The sequence below is a fragment of the Ixodes scapularis genome, unplaced genomic scaffold (assembly GCF_016920785.2).
Source record: "Ixodes scapularis isolate PalLabHiFi unplaced genomic scaffold, ASM1692078v2 PGA_scaffold1__304_contigs__length_218370807, whole genome shotgun sequence".
Taxonomy (NCBI): Eukaryota; Metazoa; Arthropoda; class Arachnida; order Ixodida; family Ixodidae; genus Ixodes; species Ixodes scapularis.
In genome coordinates this window covers 54,676,382-54,700,052 of record NW_024609846.1, presented here as the reverse complement: position 1 = coordinate 54,700,052, position 23,671 = coordinate 54,676,382, and the positions used below count along the sequence as shown (strand labels likewise).

General features: G+C 44.9%; 1 protein-coding gene across 1 annotated transcript; it reads right to left on the bottom strand.

Annotated features, from left to right (window-relative positions):
* Positions 1-201: 201 nt before the first annotated feature.
* On the bottom strand, positions 202-23,585 carry LOC8032610 (beta-1,3-glucosyltransferase). Its single transcript, XM_029970263.4, has 12 exons — positions 23,339-23,585; positions 22,187-22,293; positions 22,042-22,121; positions 20,799-20,910; positions 16,384-16,511; positions 15,041-15,101; positions 10,014-10,139; positions 6,807-6,876; positions 6,140-6,359; positions 4,617-4,739; positions 3,610-3,754; positions 202-2,828 (listed from the first exon to the last, which is right to left on the bottom strand). Exons 1-12 carry the CDS (start codon positions 23,418-23,420, stop codon positions 2,682-2,684), a joined length of 1,401 nt encoding a protein of 466 aa, XP_029826123.3. The 5' UTR covers positions 23,421-23,585; the 3' UTR covers positions 202-2,681.
* Positions 23,586-23,671: the final 86 nt, after the last annotated feature.

Sequence of the window (23,671 nt, the reverse complement as noted above, 5' to 3'; positions counted from 1 at the left end):
GTTGGGACACCAGGTCATTCGTAGCCGCCCTCTGGAAGCATGGACGTGGGGTTAATTGCAGTCTTGTTTGCGACTATGGCGGCAGAATGTCAAAGAATGGCAACATCTAGACGAGAGTAAGACTTCACCAGATGGTTCTTAGCATAAGCAGGAGGGCATGTCCAACTACAAGCCCATGTTTCAAGAACAAACAGTTTCTGGTTCATGCTAAACCACTGTTTTTATTTCTCAAAGCGAGGCAGTGAATTCATGCTATCGCTTTCTATCTACGAAAGTCTATATTTTGTTACAGTAGTCTAAAGGTCTCTTAAGAATACCTGGCACGGACTACCACCAGCATTCTCTGCACTTCCCATGGCACGTTGCACTTGGGCGGTGCCCAATTTTCATTATTTTGTCACACTGAGCTGCCACCATGAAAGCACTTGTTACATGCACCACACTTGACACAACTTAATTCGAGAAGAGAAGACAAAAGAGTGACCAATTTGAGGCTTTCATTTGAAGCTTTCCTCAAACATTGAGCCTTTGGCAATGGAAGTTACTTGTAAGGAGTAAAAGAAAAAAAGTCGGACTAAAGTACCAAAATTAAATTTCGGACATCCAAGAAAAATTGTCAGTAGCCATCTATTAGGCCGATCTCGCCAGCCAGTTTGACTACGCCTTTGCCGCCGCATTGCATCGAGGGAACTTTAGTCTTTCTGCAAGTGTTTAGCACAAGACGGCACGAGCCCTCACATGCACTGCCGTCTACCTCCTGAGCACTAAAGTTATGGCGGCGTCTTGCATGCGCTGAAAGCTTGGTGAAATCGGTCTATTGGGAACAAAGACTTGAAAAATTGCAGTACAACTGGCAAATCCCTCCTGTTAATACTTGCAGCATACGACTTTCTTCCAAAGAAAATCATGATAATCGTTTAGTTCAACTTCCTGGCCCAGTAAGACTGCAATATAGCAAATTTTTTTTTTTTTTTTAGGGCGCAGTTTTTATGTGTTTATTTCCATGTTTGTCTGCGTAACCGTGCTAAATTTAGCGGACAAATTGACTTTACGTGACCTCAACCCCAATTAATTCCCTAGTAAATTTAGCCGGGAATAAGATTGGTGTTGAGGTCACGTGACGTCATTTTCTCCGCTTAATTCAGCGGGGAAACTGAATTGGAGGAGGGACATACCCCCTCTCCTCCTCCTCCTCCTCAAGAGCTGCACTCTAATTTCGCATTGCAGAGATTTGTAAATGTTTCATTTTTTTTTTTTCTTTGTACTTAGTCTATTATTGCACTTACACTTGTAAGCTCCGATGCTCCTAGTCACTGTTCAGCTGAAAGAAACGCATATGGTCCTCCGACTTGTAATTCTCCTTTCAAAGCTGCCCATCGGCTGACACAAGGTGGCAAGAAAACAAGTGGGGTGGAAGCTGCTTAATTAAAGATTACAAAAGCAAAATTTCAGCACTTTTTTTTTTCCGTCGTTTTTTGGCTTTTGGATTATGTTATAGCACCACCAGAGAAAGGTCTTGTTTGAAAACTTGAGAAAATATGTTTTCGAACAATTGCGAAACCACTCCTGCTAGTGGATGCCTCTGAAGTTTCCCTGGATGTCGTGACCTTGTGTGTCTCACAAGAGCAGTATGACGTGATGAATGAGCAAATTGAGCTTGAATGCTAACAGCTTGATAAACAGTTGTGGAAAAAGAAAAAAAGACAGTAAAATAAGGAAGAAAGAAAAATGGTTGTCTGGCCTGGCTTTGAACTGCTATGCTGTTCCTAACTCGCCACATGTTTGATGCCGCAGTTACTTTGGTGCTGCCGAGTCATTCTGGTTGGCTTATTATTCGGAACATTCTGCAAGTTCACGAGGGGAATAGGTCGGATAAGAATAATGTCCCATCACAATTGCAAAAATTGTTCCATCAGGCGATTCCAGTAGACAAAATTGTAACACCAGCCTTTGCTACAGGCCTGTGATGTCGTGTGTTGCAAGTATCCCAAGATGCATTGCACTCTTCCTGGCTGCTTTTGAAGCACCTGCCTAAGTGGGGCATTTAGAACAAAAATATAGCAATCTGTTCAAAATACAAACATAAAACTATGAAAAAAAAATACTGTAAAACCCATAATGTTCGTAAGCCCTCAATTTTTATGAATTGAAAAATTTGCAATAGTAAAGGGCACGCAAAAATTTCGGTCCTAAGGATTTCAATGCAGGTATCTGGAATTCATGAAATTTAGTGGCCGCAATTATGTCCTTCGCGACCAATTCCCGAAAAATAGGGGCCGCAAAAAAAAAAAGGGTTTTACAGTACTCTCATTTTGTGTTTCTTTGGCTACACTCGTTCATGTACACAAATATACAGCTCAAAAGTTGCTGATGTGACAGTTGTTTTGTAGAGTAAACAGCTGCCACAGCCTCCAAAAGGATATTGGCATTTTGCTTAGAATTTTAACTTCCATTTGGAGTATTTTGGCAATTGTGGAGTACTGTCAAGACCGGTTATAATGAAATCGACGGGAATCGGAAATCACTTCGCTATATCCGCTATTTTATTATAACCGACTTCGGTTAACGAAGTGCAAAAAAGAATGGGAAATCGTGATCGCTTCGCTGTAGCTGCTATTTCCTTATAAGCGACTTCATTATAACCGGTCTTGACAGTAATGGCACCGTTTCTAGGCTTGCTTTCATAGCTCGTCGTGCTGGCTGCCATTGCTGGGGCCGTCATTCAACCAGCGCCGGTACGTCTCGATGGGGTCCATCATCCAGAACTTGTGGAAGGATATGGGCCGCTGATGTGACAGCAATGCACTGCTGTAGTCGTCCGGCCTAGCCTGCAATGGTGCAGCAAGCCACTGTTCATTTTCCCCTAACAGGCAAAATGAACTGTAACGGGCTTGCACAAAACGTGTGCATATCAGTAGTGTACTACGCTAAGTCAACAGTTTGTAGGCTATGTAGGTGCACATCAGCAACAGATAACTGTCTTAGGACGTCTGACAAAACTGGTAAGTTTGCGATGTTGCCAGAGCCCGAGTTTCAAGAGAAACCAAGAGCAGCAATTGGGAGGTTCCAGCCTTGCAAGGTTAATCTCCGACAGCTAAAAAGGAATGTGTTGGAAATACTCAATGAGTGCGAGATGGAGAGGGACTCTTATTCTAAGAAATTTGTGCACACAACCTTGGCTCGAATAAATGTTGAGCTTTAAGAAAAAATTAAATGTGATTATATGGGGTCCCATACGGTTGCACTAATAGGTCGAGCTTGTAACGCAACAGAAATATGGGTCTCTCGCCCCTGCTTCCTAGTACGTAGTGGAACTGCATATCTTTACCAATACTTTCCACTGGTGTAGATTCAATGCTGAAGCAAGCCCCAGAATGTAGCCCATTTTGTTGTACGAGAACCAAACTCCAAAGAAAAGTCTCACTTTTGTAAATAGTAAAAGCGGACTGACATTTGAGAATGGCACACCCTGTGAAGACTCCAAGTCTTTCCATGGACTACCTACATTGCTATGGCAGCACAGATGCCTCAATAACAGCTGGACAGAAGCAGCACAGCTGTCTGTCAATAGCAGCTGGACAAAAGCAGCACTTCCAGCCCTGGCCTCACCTGGTGGAAGAGAGGAGAGTGGGTAAGGGGGATGCCCAGCCGCTGGAGGCAGGCACCCAACAGCATGTCATCCGGAGAGTCGTCCGAGGGACACGAGCACCCTGACTGGACAATCCTCTCTACCGTCCTCTTCGTGAACACCATCCTGCATAAACCGTTGTTGTCACCATGAATGGTGCCCACACCACCTAACGGTCGACCCTCACCTGTACAGATTGTGTGTGGTCAACACCTAACAATCATCTGGCATTATAGTTTGCCGAAATTGGATTCCTCCTCACATATCTTGTGTTGTCTCTTATATAAGGTAAGCAGCGCCGCCTACTGGTTCTGAAGACCAACTGACGAGCTCAGCGTTGCAACAAGTTGTCACTCGGCAACTGCACACCAGCTGATCAGATCACTTTTCCTTCTTAACATGCTGTTTCTTTTTCCCTCAACTAAGGCCCTTCACGAAAGAAACAAAAAAGGATTATGGTATTTCTTTGCAGCAGCAAACCCACTTAGTCACGCTTGCCAGAGACTGAACACGGGTGTCGTAATCCTTGGAAATAGAGAAAGACGAAAAGAATACTGCAGTCAATAACTGCTCCGAAACGACGCATCGTGTGGGAGACCCAGTGTTGTTCTGTCAAAGATGATCGCACATGGGAGAAAACGGTCACCCAATTCCTTGTTCCGAAGCTTCCATTTCACAAGCTCCTAGATCTCCACCTTGCAGAAAACGGCAAATAGCTCAACCTGCTGCAAACAATGTTGTCTCCCTTCAGCGGCAGCCACAGGTCAGAAATGGCACATCATTGAGCTGATGGAACGTCATGCTTTAAGAACATGTTTCTCAAACACCCACTAAAACCTCTTTTGATAAGACAGCCATTTCTTAACTCTTCTTAGCTCCTAGGAATGATATGCCAAGCTATCAGGCTTAAGTGCTACACTAGGCTTGATCGAGGAGAAAGATTGACCCATGCAACTAGAGTCCGTTGGTGGATAAACTTCTGACTTACCCCGAGCCACCGGTCAAGTAGTCGTAGCCCCGGCCAGACGCAGAGCCGAAGCCATAACGTTCCCCAAGAGCGATCTCATCATCCGCATTAAAGCAGCCCAGGAAGTCCAAGAGGCGAGGGATGCTGTACAAACAACACCAGTGTGGATTTAGTCGGGACAGATAGGTGCACAACACGACAAAGGTTTGCCTGTCATTGTATGGCTTAGAATTTGTGCATCCTAATGTCTGCAATCAGGCACGTAGCCAGGGGGGAGGCCCATGGGGCCCGGGCACCCCCCCCCGAAATCTTCCATTTTGCTGGGACCTCCTCTCCCCCCTCCCCCTCATACAGCATTTTGTCATGGGCGGCCCCCCCCCCCCCCCCCCCCCTTCGAAACAAAATTCTGGCTACGCGCCTGTCTGCAATGTAGTATACAGATTTTGACATGGTTTGCACGAATGTGGAATCAATGTTCACTTTAGTCATAAACCAGCACCAAGTGTAGTGAAACATTCCATTGACGATCGATCAGATGTAAATTTCAAGTTGCTGCAGCCTATGCAAACAACTTTCTATTCCAGAAGCTGCAAAATTTTAGCACGATAAATGCATTGTCTGTAGTACACCTTCGTGACAAGTTACAGATGCTTTGCACTGACGTCCACCATCCATTCGCACCACCAAGGAAGAAAGAGAGCGGGAAGCTGCTTTTGCACAAATTTTGAGTGACGGGTTAATCTTTTACAATCTCCTAGAGCAGTGGTTCCCAACCATTAATGTTTCGTGAACCCCTTCTCAATCGGCGAAGATGATGGAGGGTCCCCTTCGTGGTGAGGGGAAGGGAAAGGTGTAGGTTGTGATGATTTAAATGGATAGTATAACTAAGGGCTAGTGGGAAGTAGACTTCTCTCATTGAAATACCACGAGAAAACTCTCCCGAAAATTGGAACGTTTCTTCTCAATCTAAAAGGACAACTTTTAGTTGCCGGGCTTGACTGATGAGGCAGGGCTTTTCGGACCCCTAGAATGCCTTCGCGGACCCCAAAGGGTGTGTGGACCTCCATTTGAAAACCACTGTTCTAGAGGGAGAATAGCGACCTCTGGGCCCATCTGGGACACACAGAAGAGGCTCCCCATGAGAGGGGAGTTCCTCTTTTCCCAATTCTCTGGTGGTGGCCAAAGAGCTGATGGTATGACGTCAGGTGCAAAGCACGTATACACTACCGTAAAATATGGGGGAGTGCCCACCGCATTTTCACTGAAAACTGGGTTAATCTAGACATGGGTGCTTGTCCGGTCAAATCGGGCGCTTAACGTGTAACGTGCAGAATTCCCAAGTTTGGGAAATGTTAATAGTGGGCCGTTCCGCGGTATTTTACGGTAAACTACTCAGTGAAGCCCAGCAATTTATGGGATTAGTTGCACTACAAAATGGCATTAAAAAACATCACGTAGCTCAATGCCCATTTCGGTCCATTCAAAATCGGCCCCGACTGTGACCGGAATTCCCAGATATCAAAAAAAGGAGGCGAACATCTCGCCTGAGGAGCGTGTCGTCATCTGCCACCACCAGCCACCTGGTGCGGGTGTCAAGCAGCCCATTGGACAGGACGTGCTTCAGGATTGCCATGGTCTTTGCACAGTGACCCCTCTTCACGTTGCTCACCCCCACCGTGACCGTTGGAATGTCTGCGTCTTCTACATCGCTGAAGAATACAACTTGTTCGGCGTCCTTCGCCCATGTTGCCTTCACCAGCGGAACTGCCAATGGGGACCGTCGAGAATAGAAGTTGAAGGTGCTCAATGAAGTGGCTGGAGTCTGGGCTGTCAAATGATTGACTAAAAGTAACTGAATCACTGTAATTAACATTCTGAGTTATTAATTACTGTAATAGTAACAGTGTTACTATTACAGTAATTAATCACAGTTTGCGTGACAGAGCTGGACAGATTTCCCAGTTTTTAATATGTTTCTCTCACAGACTAACCTAGAGTGATATTTGAAATGGAATCACCCTTCCATTTTAATTGTTTCATTGCTTTCTTCCTCTCCTTTGCCCAGCATAGAATAGCTTGCTAGCATCTATATCTTTCTACCATTTCTAGTCTCTCTGTCTCTGAAACTTCTGTAAGTATAAATATTTTAGTGACAATTGACGCAGCATTTTAGCTACTGTCACGTCGCGCCCATGAGTAGGGATAACTCACCTCTCTCCTTGTGAAACTGGCTGCATGTCTTCACAGCAAATAGAACAGCATCTCCGGGAGCTGGGTGACCCTAAAGAACACAGAGGTGAACTTCCCACTGATTCTCAAAATTCGTTTCCCCAAGTGAACAAAACATCCTCCTGAAAACAGATGCCAACTGAAGCAAAGTCCAGCATGGTGACTAAGCCACGCAAATATAATAGTTACATGAACATAATCCGAGGCAAGCACCGCTTTTCCCAGTAAAAAAAAAAATGGGACAAAGGGCAGACAAAAAGAATGACTCTTTTTCCCACCTTTTATTTTTAACTAGGACGGGAAAAGACCCTCTCACCCTTCTTTTTCCTGCGCATTAGTGCTGGACACATGTACAAACTATGCTAGCACTGCCCATGTTGCACGAGAATGTTGATGCCAGTATATTGTACCATCCATTCTTGTTTTTCTAAGCTTCTTGCAAGGCAGGCTTAACAGTTTTTGGCCTTTTAGGCTGAGTGAAAATTTAGAACTCGTGTATAATTGACAAACCACAAATTATAGCAGCAGCCCATGAAGACGTCTGACACGCGTAGAAGAAAGTCACTTCTTAGGCTGCTTTGTCACTTCCGTAGCTCGGTGTATCAGAGTGCATGCTGCGATAGGGCTGATGCAAATGTGAGATTAATATGCTACGGTGTATTTTGCTTTTAAAAGAAAAATTGATGTCTCTTAGTAAATAAATATACAATTTAAGAAACAGGAAATGAATAGATGGCAAAAGGACTCCCTTTCAGGCACAGTGGCATCTCTTGGTGAAATGGGTAGCTGCAAATGTTGAGGAAATACCAGTATACAAAACAACCCTGATGCAGATGTACAGTGGGCAGCGACGTGAATTGGCACAACCGAGCGCTAGCTGATAGGGTAAAATGCTGTATGAGGTGCCTCCGGCGTGCTCGGCCATAGAAGGGGCTGCCGTAATTCTATAAAAGAAATTTGTGGCAGTCCCTTACATGAGCTCCTTATTGCTGTGCCCCCCTCCCCATATTTCACTGAGCGGCGACCAGAGGAGTTCACGTCTGCTTATTTTACTCTTGCACCTTGTTCATACTAGATGCGCAATAGCGCATCTAGTATGCACAATAGCGCTCACTCTAGAACATCTAGATGCACAATAGCACTCACAGCACCTAGCATAGTGATGCACAGAAAAACGTAGACTAAAACTTTAGTACAGGCACTTACACCAATTTGCTGTATACCAGCAAGAATAGATTCCAGAACCAATTAATGAACATCAGAAAAAAAAAACCACAATACGTCCACAGCTGGGGACGGACACCTGCTGCAGAAGGCCAAATCGCCGCAAAGTGGAGAGGGCCGGACAGAGGAGCGGAGATGAGTGGGATTAGCCCATTAAAATAAAAGATAAAACTCTCACACAAAACTCCATGTGACATGCAAAGACATATTCTCTTGACTCGGGCACACATAAAGTAAGATTGCTGGAGTAACTCTCAGTAAGAATTTGGGTGTTCAATATTGCGTGCCAAGATGCAAACATTCACATTAAAACTCTTACCTAAGAGGCGTAAAACACTTTAAATGTGCTCATCTGACATTCGCAAGACCTACATTTGACTTCACGGTCTTCACATTGAAAAAGTACGTTCGCAGACATATATGCGAGCTGTAGCTAACTTTGATCAAGACCACTGTGAGATTTCGTTGAATAGAAAACTCTAATTTAGGGAGGCCAGTGGCAAACCTGACGAAGTCGTTTGCTGCAAATACATTACTCAGCTTATTAGCCACACTTAAATGGGTGCAACCATAGGGCATCGATTCGAGAAATGACTATTATGATTGGCAGTAAATGGTCACAACAGGAAGAAGTGTGGAGAAAAGTTGCGTGTGACTGGTCCCCGCTCGATTTGATGCACTACAATCGCATTCATACAAACTGCTTCATTGTCTCTATCTGGCAAATCTCTTGAACTTGTTCAGAGTTACCGTATTTGCACGAATATAACGCGAGTTTTTTTTCGAAATTACGTGCTCCAAAAGGCACCTCGCGTTATATTCGGAATCGAGTTCAGCCACGAGGCGCGCGAGTCTGGAGAAAGCCAGAGGAGAAAGACATCCCTCCGGCTCAATGCAAAATATCCGGTGGGAAAAGAAGCGGGGGTGTGGAAGGGAATTTATTAGCTATTGGGCCACTTGAAGGGGAGAACAGAAAACATAAAAAAGCATTTTTATCGCTTTTGTGTTTGTACAACGCGCGCACGCCGCAGAAACTCGGTGGGCGCGCGCGTCATGCGGGAATGCGGGCACTGGCCAATTCGAGCCAAGCCGAGCCGGGCCGAGTCAAGTCAACACAAGCCAAGCCAAGGCCACCAACCGCGTTTACGCAATCGTGGAACACGAGGCATTTGTTTATGCAGAGGGACCAGAACAAGAAGTGTGATCGTGTATCGGATTCAGTAGTCTTTTTTTCTGCCTGCACATTGTTTAAGTTTCTGCTCCAGAATGATCTGGTGTTTGTGTGTTGGTTCTTCTGCTTGGTGCCTTGTTTGGATTGTGGGCTGCCGAGGAGCTCGCAAGAAAAGAGAACTACCAGACAAGCAGGTGCCGTGCTGCTGCATACCTGCGTAGTCGCCAAGTGGATTGTAAACGGAAGGACCTGAACTGTGAGGATGAGTGTAGTCAAAACATAAACTGATATTTCTTCTATTTCCATTGACTTCTCACATCTGCTATGCCCCCGAGTGCGAGAAATTGACGCGGCCTCGGTTCGCGTTATAGTAGTAATAATATTTTTTTTTTCTTTTTGAGGGCATCAAAACCTGCCCTCGCGTTATATTCGTGGTCGTGTTATATTCGTGCAAATACGGTAGTACATCTGATTATACCAGGTTTGCAACCAAACATAACCCTTGTCCTAAAATATGTGTTTTTGAGGGAGGAGGGGGGGTGCACTTTTGGAGGCAAGCCGGAAGCCGTATAATATTGCCTCGCGGGCTGCCGGTTGTCGACGCCTGGTCTACAGCAATTAATTTCTGCAACTCATGGCTTGGCAGCAATCTAGTAACCTGGCAAGAATCCCAGAAATGCGCGCTGGTGCTGTTTCAAAACCACCAGTTTTTTGTTTCATGGGTACTTCAACCTTAATTTTCTTTTACGTGCACTCTCTTGTTTTCTTTGAACCGCGAGAATAACGCCGCTCACACACGAGGGTGTCTGTCGAGCACTCCAGGTCACGCAGCTGCGGCCCTTTTCTTGCTTGAGGCAAAACGATGGAACGTCCTTCAAGAGCAGCGCTCCACACTCGGGAGTCCCAAGGAACTTGGCGAACTGCGAAAGAAACAGGGCATCAGTAACCGGCACTTCTCAATGAGGCAGAGACACAACTAAAAGCTGGTTCAGACATTTGCATCTGAGAGTGGTCGACTGCGTCATGGCTCCTTGCGTTCTACTGCGACGTGTAGCGCAGACCTCGGTTGCCATAGCAACCACCTTGTAAGCAAGTCGTGAAGCAGCCGGCTGCTTACGAGGTGATTGCCATGGCAACCGATGTCTCAGAGGACCATGCTGCAGAAAACAATAATTTGTATCATGTGTAGTGCAGTGATGTGATTGGCCGAAGCCGTTTTGGAGCACCTTCTGAAGCAGCCAAAACAGAGTTTTGGAGCAGCAAAACTGGCTTTTGGAGGAGCTAAAACAGTGTTTCGGAGCAGCAAAAGTGGCTTTTGGAGCAGATATTCTTTAGAAAGAAAAAAAAAAGATATTCATTTCAAGTGGCGGACGAACGAAGGACACATTGCTAGCCGCAATTGTTGTCAAGATGGACCACCTGGGAGTCTTTCAACATGTAACTGAAATGCCAATGACATGACACATTTTGCAATGCTTCAGTTAAATGGTACAAATATATTGGACCAAACTGCACATATTAAAATTTACTTGAAAATGACCAGCTTAGTAGTAAATATCACATCATTAGGTTGACTAGTAATGTAATAAATGGAAGCAGTCTCCAACTCATGAAACACGAAACTACTGCCATGCAATGTGAAATTGTTGCGCGAGCGGGGATGGCTGTTTGATCGAAACCATGCCACTCCGCTCCGTCTCCAACTAATTCCCAAAAAATGTCTGCAAAATGTAACTGTCCAACATACAAAAAAATAAATAAACAGTCCAGCGGCACGTGCTTGCCAGGCCGGCAGGCGAGGCCAAGCTAAACACAGAAGAAAAAAGAACCTGAACGCATTGATGCAAGACACCGCGAGCAAGGGTCAAAAAGTTCTTGGAGCGTTTTGTGCACTGACTGAACTCGAGACAAATAGGTAAGCACGCTGTGCGGGTTCAGCGTGCGGACATTGCCTTCTTTGCTTTAGCTCACTTCTCTTCACCAACATCTTTCGCGGCTGATTCGAGACGTACCGGGTTACGTCTCGAAAGAAAGCCTACCAAGAAAAACCTATGTAATCAATACTTCACACAGCAGTCTTTGAGCTAAACGAATGTTTGTAGTAGCATATTAAACAAGAACAGGATTGTTGATGAACATGCAGCAGTCCTTAGAATTCAGTTTAGAAAGTGCCATAACTGCAGTGATGTGGGGACGGCAACATCCGACGTCGCGCGACCATGGTGACTGGCAGTCAGGGACCAAAAATAGCTTGGCCACGGCCGTTGCTTTTAGGAGCGAGTGCTTCAGCCCATAAAGTAACCCCCGCCGCACAAAACATGGTTTCGTTTCAAAGCATGACGGCATGACTGGTACCCAGCACGCTAGCGTCGGAGCGTCCGCACACGCCAACGGCCATCATTGAATTTTTTTTAAAAAAGACGCGAGACGAGAGACGGCGGGAAAAACCATGCAAGACCGGATGAACGATTGATGCAGGGTACTTTGTGTCGGACGGCTGCTTGCACCACCTAGCTCATGTGTGCTCAATTATGGTACCCAGTTTAGTTTCGGTTTTCAAAGGTGACCAAAATTGGTCCTTTGGCACAGGCTTGGTGCAGATTACACATATTTTGGCAAAATGTAGCAGGATGTAGCAGGGTTAGCCCCTTGGCGCAATTGGTGCAGCAATCACATCACTGGTAGTGTGGGCTTTCTTTTTTCATATAATATATATATATAAAAGTGAAGCTGAAGAGGTTCTCGAAAAACAATGGGTTTAGGGTGAATTCTCACATGCTCTTGGCCAGAAAATCCAATATCGGAACTGTTTGTACCAAGACCATTACAGAATGCGAGTAAATCAAAGAAGGAGTGGGGAGCAGTGACGTCAAACCCAGCCCAACGGCTTCACCACTGCTTGAGAAGGGTGAGGGTACAGCTGACCACTGACAACTCCAGCTTCCCTACGACACCCTTGGGTACCATGTATTGGCTGTATGCACACATATGTAGAGCCTTGCGCAGATAACAGTTTGATCATTCGCATCCGATCCGCATATACAGACTTTGTATCTGCATCCGCAATGTTCTTAAATAATTGTATCCGCATCCGATCCACATCCACAATGTTCTTAAATAATTGTATCCGCATCCAATCCGGATCTGCAAACTTTATATCCGCATTCGAACCGCATCCGCAAAATTCGAAACCGTATCCAACCTTCAATCCGCGCATTAATTTTACATAATAAAATCAAGCATTATTAAAACTTAAAAAAACAAAAAAAAGTCTGGATAGTATTCTATTAGCCGTCTGCTTACCTTTCTACAAGAACTCTTTGTGTAAGAATACGGGGAATTCATGTTATCATATTCTGTTTTATCCTATTTACAAAATATGCAATCATCCTTCCAGAGACACTTCACATCGCTCGAAAGAGGATCACAGTTTTTAGATCTTCTTGGGGGTCCGTGACACTGACACTCTGTCCAGTATATGTGCTCAAAAGGAAGGAAATATATATTTATTTTTGTTTTGCAAAACCCATTTCAAGCAGGTGCATATTTTATAAAGATGAAAATTTTCAAAGGACAGAGTAATAACATTGTGTCATCTTTTTTAAGCCAAACAGTAAAAAAGTGGGAGAGGAAGGGCGCTTACTCGCAGCAGCAAAATACTCGTGTATATGTGGTAAGGCGTGAGTACACCACTGGGAAAATATCGCAATATGCAAAAATGGCAACACCTCAACTGCATGCTCGGAACCATATACAGTAGGCTCGCGATAATTCAAACTCGGATATTCCATACTTCCGGTTAATTCAAACAGATCTGAAAATTGTGGTTGTCCCGCAATGTTTTTAATGTATTTATAAGCCGCTTAATTCGAACGGCGTTTTCGCTTAATTCATACTTTTTTGTTCTCGCGGCCCCGTTCAGTGCGCTTCTTTCCGAGCACCAATGCACCGCAGAGAAGCAATACCCGCAAAGCTTGTTTTTGCGAGTGTTGCTTCTCCGCAGTGCACCGGTGCTCGGAAAGAAGCGCACTCAACGGGGCTCAAGCGGGCACACATTAGCGGAAAACGGCGTTCACATTATGTGCTTCAAGACTAGCAATGATGACCAAGACGACATCGAGGATGAGGAACAGCTCACTGGCATCATGCTTTCTGGCCCTGAAGTACATAATGTTACGCCGAGCTGGCGGAATATGCTAGTCTTGACGACGATGTCCGTGTTTGTCGTGATGACTCATTAGAGGACATAAGGAGGTAATGCCAGCACAGTGCAGCAGTGAGAGTGGAGATGACGATGAAGAAAGGGATGACCCACTACTAACTGTCACAGCCGCAGAGGCCTTTGAGCACATCGCTCAGCTCCGGAAGTTTCTGTCTGCAAAGGAAGAGTCCCGTAAAGAGCTACTTGTGTTGGCTGGTATTGACACTTTTGTTTTGAGATGTCATGTTTTGACTAAACAGTCCACAATCGACAACTTTTTTGCCGGATGAATAAACTTAACGTCACAGTTCGCTCACCAATGTGTTATGCCTGTACTTGGTTAAAATTAGGCCTATGTAAAGGAAACTGGCCAAAATCTGCTTTCTATGTGTAGCTATCCATGTAACAAATCATAATGTTGTCTAGTATCATATTTAGATGAACTTCTGACAATTCAAACTTCTGGTAATTCAAACTAAAATCTCTGACTTCCTGGAGTTTGAATTAATGAGTCTACTGTACTTAAAAACAACTCAGTGCCAACTGTCGAGAAAAAGAAAACACACACACACGCAACATTTCACTTGTCGAGGTTGTTATGCAGAAGAAACAGAATGTCGTCAACTTGGACTGATTCAGACTGGTTCGCCTTTCTTAAATTAATACGCGCTAATGACAAGTCTCTCTTCGTTGGTGCACTTGATGCTGGGGTGGCATGCTGATAAATACAAGCTTTACTGTCAGCTTTAGAGTGTGGACGGTGCGTCCATCGCGGTTCTCGGTCCAGGAACAAGTGCCCGAGCTCTCACTAGCACGCGATTGTCACGAGGCTCGCGGCATCGGCTGCTTAGTCCACCTGCCGGTGGCGCCGGTACATAACACATGCATAAACTGCGCTGCAAGAATGATGTGCGGAAACTCGTGCTGGCGCAAGTTCCACCACTCCAGAGGATCGAGTTCAGTCTCCTCAATATATATTTGTAAGCGAGGAAGCCACTTGCAGGTTTCCTCTACACTCTTGTAACTTGTACTTTTTAGCTTTTCTTTTTTTTTAAGGGGGGGGACGTTTTCCGTTCTTTCCATGCCAAAGAAGAACAATCTAAAGCAATCTTTAGTGAAAATCAAATCTTTATTGACATAAATAATGATTTTTTCTCCGATCGGCACCTTTAATCTAAGAGTGTAGTTTGCCCCCGCAATACATTCAATGGTGCGCTTCATAGTATCACTCACTCATTCACTCTACACTGTGCGGTCACGAACGTTTACAAGCCGCCTTGGGGGAAAAAAAAGAAATGTAGATCCGGATTTGCAGATATTTGCATCTAATCCGCATCTGCACCCCCTGGCATCTGCATCCGATCTGCAATCCGCCAAATCTGATTCATTTTTATCCGAATCTGCCAGTTTACCGCGGATATTTGCGGATAATCTGCAGATATGCAGGGCTCTACACATATGCCAACTTCTGTCCCACCCAGTTCTTGCCTCGTTTTTTTTTTTTTTTACTGCTATAGCCACTGTATGTCACACCCTCGTGTTTTGTAATAAACTAGAGAAATGAGGATAATTAAGCAGCTACGAAACAATCTAACAACTTCACAATGTCGTTATGCTCACCTCATACTGGCGATCAATCGAGAATTCGTGAGAAGCTGTTTGAGCCCAAGCTGTTGCAGCCCTGAAATATTTGCTATGGTTACCACAACTGAGAAGGAAGAAGATTACTATTAAGTTGCCTCTAAGTATTTATTGCCAATGCAACTCAAGAAGGGTCACACATGCATTTATGAAAAGCAGGGCAACTATCTTGCAGACTTTCTGAAGCCTCACAAGGATCAATTTGAATGCCTAGACTTTTAAATAATGCTACTTGTGAAAAATGATAGGGGTTCAGATTTGCAGAGTGTCCACTTTCCAGCGAGCACTATATGCATGCAAATACTTATAAATAAATGTGCTGGAAATGTGCCGGAAAATGCATTATTTTATATAGCCATGCCTCGTTAATGTGGATAGCTTGCTATGTAGACATCTTTGGAGACAAACTGGGTAAATACATGCACTATTGTCTTGTTACTGTGGGCAACTCACATTATAAAATATTTTGCTAGAAATGGAGGGGTCCACATATTATTAATGAGAGACGACTGTTTACACAAATGCACAAATGGACAAGTGGCTTGTAACACGACTTATATATGAAAAAATTTGTAACAAAATTAGGAGAGAGGAAGTGTCGCTGCAAAGTGCTTTGTGCTCTCACTCCCTATATCCTCATCTTTTTGCGGCAGTTCTCATTTATAAAATGGCCCTACACAAAACTTGCGCATCTCGAACAAGAGCCTGGGTTGTGTGAACAAAAGCCAATTTAAACTGTTGCTTGCTGATGCACGACTTGCGTCTCTTGCTCACATTTCAAAGCTTACAAAGCATACGCGCCAAGGCTAAGTTTCCTAAAAAATGCTGTTGAGTGCATAAAACATGAAAAACAAAATAACCAGAAATATTGCCGTTTCTATATCTGATCACGACACATATTCCCACTTTGAAAAAGCTCTGTTGCACCTACTCGCCAGAAGTTGCCACAAGTTTATCGTGAAGCGGTCCTTGTACTTGGTGTCTACCTTCCACGACATACGGAAGACGGGCGAAGCTTTCCCGATGCTTCAAGGAAGAGTGGAGTGATATAGTAGAAGAAAAGGAACAAAATGAGAAGCATGCCTCTCTAACTGGAGCTTGTACCAATGAAGCAGAAGAAGTAGTGAAGAGTAAGGAAAGAGGGTAAGGTAAATGCCTCCACCCCTTTCACCCTTCTTTCTCCGCAGTAATCTTCAGCATCTTTGGAAGCTGTGCCAGCCTCGACAACATCGAACAAAAAAACAAACGCCGAGTACCTATAATTTATGAAGCCAGTTACGACGGAAGATTGCAGTGAAAGCCTGCAATCTCTAGTTACTCACCTGTTTAAGGCTGAGGAGCTGAGGACCATGCCAGCCGAGATGGCTGGGTAAGCCAGGGACATTGGGTCATCGAAATGATGGATGATGGTGCTTTCCAGATCCCAGAGTGCATGACCTAAAAAGTGGTCCTGAGCAGACGAGACCATTCGTTTCATGTTGGACATGTCGACATGCACCCTGCCTACAATGAAACTGTTTCGTGGGCACCTGGCCGGCAAAGCTAGAGCCTGTGTCTCAATAATGTCAATAAATGACAATTACAACATGTGCTCCTGTGACACATCTAGACAAAACTGAGCACATAGTCTCCTGAATTCTCTGTCAAACAGTTCATGCCTCAAAAAAGCTCCCAAGTGCAGTCTTCATCAATAAGAAAGACCCGCTTGGAACACAGCAGTGAATAAGTGGCGAGCAGGAGCGCTCTGTGTGTTTTGGGCAGTTCCATGTCGGTCCGAGGACGGCAAAACTCGATAGTGCGGCCAATCTGAGTAGGCGCGCACTCACAAAGTGCCTTTCCTTCCCTCGAAACGACATGGAATTGCCCAAAGCATGAGCAGCGCTGCCATCGCCTCGGCCACATGCTCCAAGTGGGCCTTTCATACTGGCAGAGACTGTACATCACTGTGAACCTGAGAAGCGGATAGGTGGGTCTTCGTCTAGGCTATATTAGAGTGGTCGTCACCGTTTCGAGGTACAGTGTAGACCGCATATAACGTATGTCGCGGGAGTCGCGAAAATCCGCACTATAAGCGGTACCGCGCTATAACCAAACCATCGATTTTTCAGGCCAAAATACATGCCATGAGACAACTTACCTTTGTAAACTAATTTATTTTATATTAGATGAAAAATAAAGCTTAGTTTGAGGAACGTCTTTATTTCACCAGACTAGTACACTTCTTTCTCAAGTGTGTCAAACATTTTGAAAGAAATGAGCGACTTTCGCCCGGCGCAGCCTTCTAGCGGCATCGCGGGTTGCGGACGGACGTTGCGAGCGTTCAGGATTGCTAACCCTAATGACTCTTCTCCGGTGATTAAAACGCGTGAAAATTCGCATCCTTTATACGGTACGCACCAGTAATACCTTCAACTTGAGCACAGGCACGAAATGCTCCAAATAAGAAATCTGGGCGATGTTCGAAAACACAAATGCTTAGAAAGTACCACTGTAGTCGAAGTAAACAAACAAGACGACACGGGCGTTTCTGCCGTCTTGAGAGCGCTGCCACAACATCGCCGCACAAATAGCTGGATCTTCCCTTCTGGTACGTGCTGGGTTATCATAGCGGCACACAACGAAAAATCACAGTCATGGATAGCACTTTTACGCGGAACAATGAGTTTCTACCGCGCCGTCTACGTCGACGATCACAGCCGACGCCATATTTGCGAATAAAAGAAGCTGCCCCGCGACCGGCATGCAACGCGCGCGAACACTTCTCCTCGACTTGTGATTGGTCTGTCGTCGTGGTTGTTTCCAACCATTTCCAACGCAGCGGAGGGATGCACGCACATGAACGACACGTGTGTGCGTCCCTCCGTCGCTATGGCAACTGAAGCCTCTCTCTTCGCTTCTCCCCGCTTCTTCGAGCAACCTCCGTGCCCCGCGAGTGCCGCTTGCGGCTAGCGCCGTTATCTTGGTTATCTAGTGTCGCACAGGGAAGCGTGTTCCGCACTATAACCGGTATTTCCCCTCACGCGCCTGCATTTTAAGCGGTATGTAATTACATGGAGTTCTATGGGAGGCGAACCGGTGGTTTAAAAAAGCCGCATTATACCCGGTCCTGCACTATAAGCGGTTAAGTTGTAAGTGGTCTATACTGTACTACAGTTGCTCGAAACGGGAAAGTATGCGATTTGTTAGAAAGGCAGCTGAAGCCTAATTAGCTGCCCACAACGAGGCTTTAGCTGCCTCTCTAACAAATCGCATACATTCCCGTTGCAAGCATCCGTAGCACCTCGAAATGGTGACAACCAAGTACATGGACAGTTAGCACATGAAAAGTGTCTGAACTCTAATACCTGCACAGCTTGCCTGTGCACTAAAGAATGGTCAAAAGTAACCAACAAAGTGCTGAACTCTGCTTATTTTACAAACCGTTTGCAAAAATATATGTAAAACTAACAGTAAAAAAAAAAAAAAAAAAAAAATTAAGATTGTTTTAAGTTTATGCAAAAAAATGGTATGTGATAAACCCCTAGAACTGAGAGAAAAAAAGAAAAAAAAAAGATTATAAACAACATAGCTTTGACATAAATAGAAAATAAATAACCCGAGCCAAGGACCTTGATGTTGGAGGGGAAAGCACTGGCAGACTTCACAAAATAGTCAGCTCACTTTGTTGACATTACCAAGGTCCATTTTTCTACCCACTAAGCTGCAGGTGGTGCCCTTCAAGCTCTTTCATTTATAACAATAATGCCACTACCGTAAAATCCCGTGAGGGTGTCCTCCCCCGTGAGATCGCCCATCCCGTTTTTCTGGCTAAATATCTAAAACATAAAAATTCCGAAATATTGCTTACCCCCTATTCACGTTGGACATCACACGATGCCCGACGGGAATCGCAAAAACTATGCGATCTGCGGTACCGGTACATCTGACAAGGGAGTTTTTAGCGGGTTCATGCGTTTTTGTCTGTGATCTGTGCGTGCGTTATGAATTTTTGCTGTCGCATCCCCAAGGATAGCTCACCCCATGTTTTTCCAAATTTATCTCCTCATTTTAGATGGGCGTCCTTACAGGATTTTACGGTAGTGAAAATAAGTCGTTATTCACCTGGCTACAAGCCTTTCTGAGTGCACATCCTCAGAAAGGATGGGTTGTCGTCACTGGTGCTTATACACATTTGCAAGTATGGCCTCAGGGCTCCGCCATCTCGTTCAGTTGAGGTGCACTTGGGCACGGCCATAATCCTATTACGAGGCCTTAGCAAGGCGTCGTAATCAGATTATGACGCGCCCAAGCGAACCCTAACTGAGCAAGAAGGCGGCACCCTGGAGGCCGTGCTTGCAAACATGTACAGTATTATAAATTTTGAAGTGTTTACATAATTTATTCTTGACAGAGGTCAGGAATAAAATAAAAATAAATGCAAAATGGTCAATTGAATTTTTGGCACCTTCACATTATTTATTGACCGCTTAGGAAGTTTTATTGTAGAGAGAGGCCTTTAACCCTTTGATGGCTGTCACCATACATGTTCGGTGGCAATTAAGCATTCAATAGTGCCCACCGCAAGATGTGTCGCCGTTTGTTATGTCTTTGGGAAACTATAAATTTTGTTTTGCACGGTGTTCTGCTTTGCTGGTGTTATATAGATTTCAAATTAGACGCTCCGCGCACTTGATACGCGTGAGGTGGCCGCTTTGAATATCAACTGCTCCGAAGGTAGCAGCAATTGGAGCGCTGGTTCTTCCAATTCAGACTTTTAACGCTTCTTAGAATTAAATTCAGGGGATGAGAGCTTAAAGGCCGACGTACAACGTCGGTTTTCTGCAGGGAAGATAATCCTCTCAGCGTTCCCTTCTCCTAAAGCGCAAGGGAAGTCAAGCTGTGGCAAGGTAAAGAGTGGAGAGTGTAGGAAAGGAGGAGCCAGGCAAAAGTGGAAAGCGTGAAGTGTATGTCGGTCTTTAACATCCGATGAAAAAGTTCCGTAAAGTAACTCCGGCTCTATAACTGAAGTTGTCGGAATGCCGCACAACTGGACACACCGAAATGAAACCGAATGGTAGAAAGGTGACAACGTCTTTGCCTTCAATATTTCCATTTGATGCTTTTGAATGAGAACAGTTGCAAGCACTATATGTGCTCCCGCTAGATAATGAAGACGAAACCTGAGCAGTGACCCCTTCTTTATACTGTTCCTCTGGAAAGAAAACCTGTCACTGGCAAGCATCGTTTGGAAAAAACGTTTGACCATCAAAGGGCTAAAAACCAGATCAGGCGAACGAACACATAGAAACAAAACAGCTAGGCACGTGTTTCACACAAATTGTGTAAAAACAAAAACAAAAAGATTGGCCTAAATAATATTTGGTCTGCATTGTTGACGGTCTCCAATAAATACAGAAAACTGGAAACTATAATTAAAACCCGCATTTTTAAGACTATAGGCCAGTGGTTCTCAACCATCGATGTTTCGTGGACCCCTTGTGGATCGGCGGAGGTGACGGACGACCCCGTTCATGGTGACAGGAGGGGAAAGGTATAGGTTAAATCTAATAATGATTTAATAAATGGATATAACTAAGGGCTATTGTGAAGTAGACCTCTCTTATCAACTTTTATTACCGGGTTTGACTGATGAGGCAGGGTTTCGCGGACCCCTAGAATGCATTCACGGACCCCCATTTGAGAGCCACTATTATAGGCTAACAATCAGTGCAATAGGGTGCATATTAAAAAATCTTACATCAGAGCAGTTGTATTTGTTTAGTAACTTCACAAGGCGACCAAGGTCCAGCTGGGTTGAATCCTCGCAGAAAAAAAACCATCGGCCGTCGTCCCTGTGAGCCTCGAGCAGCCTGAAAGGCACAAGAAAACCTTGGTTAATCTTATGTAGCTGAACCTGCATAGTAAAGGATATGCATAGAGCTTGTGGGAATCCTTAATCTCTAACTTTGATGTGAATGCGACTGAGCGTACTGATTGTGTTATCGCATGCAAGGGTTGTGAACCTGATAATGTTTAGATTCTCTCCCTTTCTGTATTTTCGTTCCCATTCATTTGGGGAGGTCTTTCCGATCCTCCCTCGAGAAACCCGCCATCGCGAGGGAGCTTGCTCGCCTGTGCTCGAGCAGCGGGAAAGTTTACTTTTGAAAGTGAAAGGTAAAGGATTCATACTGTTGTCCTCTAACAACAACACGCAATCCCTTTGGCTCTCCAGTCGACGGTGGTTCGGGGTCTATGACCCGCGGCGCTCCCCTGGCTGCAGTGCGTTTAGAAAAACCTCGTTCAAATTAACCCTGTTAGATCTTGATGATCATCTGCTATGGCTTTACTACTACTCTCCTGGTAGCGAGGCCGCATGGCGCAACTGTTTTTGAACATTGGGCCTTATGGCTCGGCCCTGTTGTGTAACTCAATCTCCACAAGCTAGAGGGTCGCTCCATCGAAAACGGTCTCATCAAAGACCAGCCTGACCATCGTTTGATGATGTGACAAAAATGTGCAAAAGGATTAGAAGAAGATGCATGCTCATTTGTCGGTGCATTGAGGAAACATCGGTGACAGAGGTCAACTGGTTAAGGTGTGAAACTGTAAAAGTATGTAGTATATCCGAACCAATACGGACGACAACACATGCACCATGACAAGCGACGCCACATCAAGAATTTCGAAAACTCTACGCTTGCCTACGACGAGATGCGTCCTCGCCACATCTCCCTCAGCATCTTTGAGACAAAAGATCCCATACTTCCTTTCACCATAACTTGGCAAAGGTCGAGCGCTACAACCCTCATACGACAGAGCAAAGAACGTGCTGGTCCTCCACTGGAGGGGTTCGTTAGGCTGATACATTGTCACACGCCTCACTTCATTGCTCCGCGTGGTTTGCTGAAGACGTAGTTTTTATTGTTTACCAGATTATGCCAAAATTAAGTATAAAAGCGAGCAAAACAACTTTCTTTGGAGAATGTAGTCTGCCTCCTCACCGTTCAAGAAGGGGAAATATGGTCCACGAACCCAACACGTCGGGCCAATGTTTGTGGGTCAGGTACACAATAGGATCTCCCTGAAACACCAGCGAGGCTGCAATCAGTTGCTGGCATGGTTGCGAGAAATTAAAGTGTGGCGTACCAGACTCAGTGCAGCTGCCTGTTGATGTATGCTCTGGGAAAGGAACCTGGCTGCTCCAGCACTGAGGCTGTTTTCTTGAGTCAGGACGACGAAGACGATGCCTGGCTCTACCAACAGAGAATGCATAAGTTAGCCAGCCAGGCTCCTGAATGCTTTCCGGGTTTGCATCTGCGCTTTTGACTAGACAGAGCGCAGTGCAACTCAAGAACATTTAGATGCTTCCATTTGCATTTAATCTTTTGGCGTTAAAGCATTCCATCACTTGGTGTGATGCTGTAAGTATTCGGGCTATTCCTGACAGAAAGTTTCCAAAATTTCCAAAGCGAAAAATAGAAACGATCGAAATAAATTAGAGTAAAGCTATACGCACTCCGGAGTGCGCTTCGCGCGGAAATGGCTATACGCACCCCTCCGAGAGATCATGCCGCTCGGGCCACCCTTTTCGAACGGCGCGTGAATCACTGGGGCGCTCGTTAACACAGCCCCCCGCCTGCGTTCACGCCGCTTCGCGGCGACAGTATCGGCTGCTAATTACAAAGCGTAACCAGTACACGCCGCTTCGCGGCGTCCAGCCGGCAATCCAAGCCCCGCTGTCCCCGATCGCACCTCCGGAAAGGGAGTCCGCTACCATTTAGTTCTGCGAAGTTTCTCGACAACATTCGATTTTTTTTTTTTTTTTTTACTGTTCATCGCAAAAAAGGAAATATCGTAAATATCGCCAAATGCCTCGACAAAACAAAATGTTTGAGAAAAAAAAAAAAAAAAAAAAAGTTGGCCCACCGCGGATCGAACCCGCGTCCACTTGCGTATGAAACGGACATCCTAACCCCTATGCCATGGCACCGCTTAGGAACCTCGTTGTGTCCACTCCTTTTATACGAGAAAAGCGGAGTGCGTATAGCCATTTCCGTCCAAAGCGCACTCCGGGGTGCGTATAGCTTTACTCAATAAATTATCCTTTTGAGATTAGTTTCTCGATGTGCGAAGCAAAATTCGGACACACGACTTTAAAGACATCTGGTTCTATGCTTCTATTGTGTATCAGCCATTTCTTATAGGAATGTAGGGAACGCCTAGCAATCCCAACCCGCTCGTTCGATTTGTCTTTTCTCTCTTTTACTAATTTTAATGAACGATCGTCTCACATCTTACCTTCAAAACCGTCTTGATGACTAGCAGCGTGCGAGATTGTGAGTGCCCATAGACAAAATAGATGCTTCATAAACGTTTCCATCTCATCGTCAGAGCAACGGAAATGTGTGTTTGCAAGGCGCTTTTATTAGTTATTATTCTTAGCTCAGAAGGCAAAATTTTAACGAAAGAAGCCAAAGTAAACTAGACTCACACAGAGCAGACGTAAACCACACAAACATTTCAAACGTCGAAGCACGTGGGAAACAAAAACCTGACGTATTCAAAATTCTCATTAAATGTATAAGTTTGTTTTATACAATTGCTTTATTGTTTATAAATTTAGACAACCTA

Coding starts and splice junctions, on each gene's coding strand:
- LOC8032610 (XM_029970263.4), bottom strand. CDS start 23,420: ATGGAAACGTTTATGAAGCATCTATTTTGTCTATGGGCACTCACAATC. Junction 15,102..16,383: donor AGCTCCTCAGCCTTAAACAG/GTGAGTAACTAG, acceptor CAAATATTTCAG/GGCTGCAACAGCTTGGGCTC. Junction 6,360..6,806: donor CCAGTTTCACAAGGAGAGAG/GTGAGTTATCCC, acceptor CCCCATTGGCAG/TTCCGCTGGTGAAGGCAACA.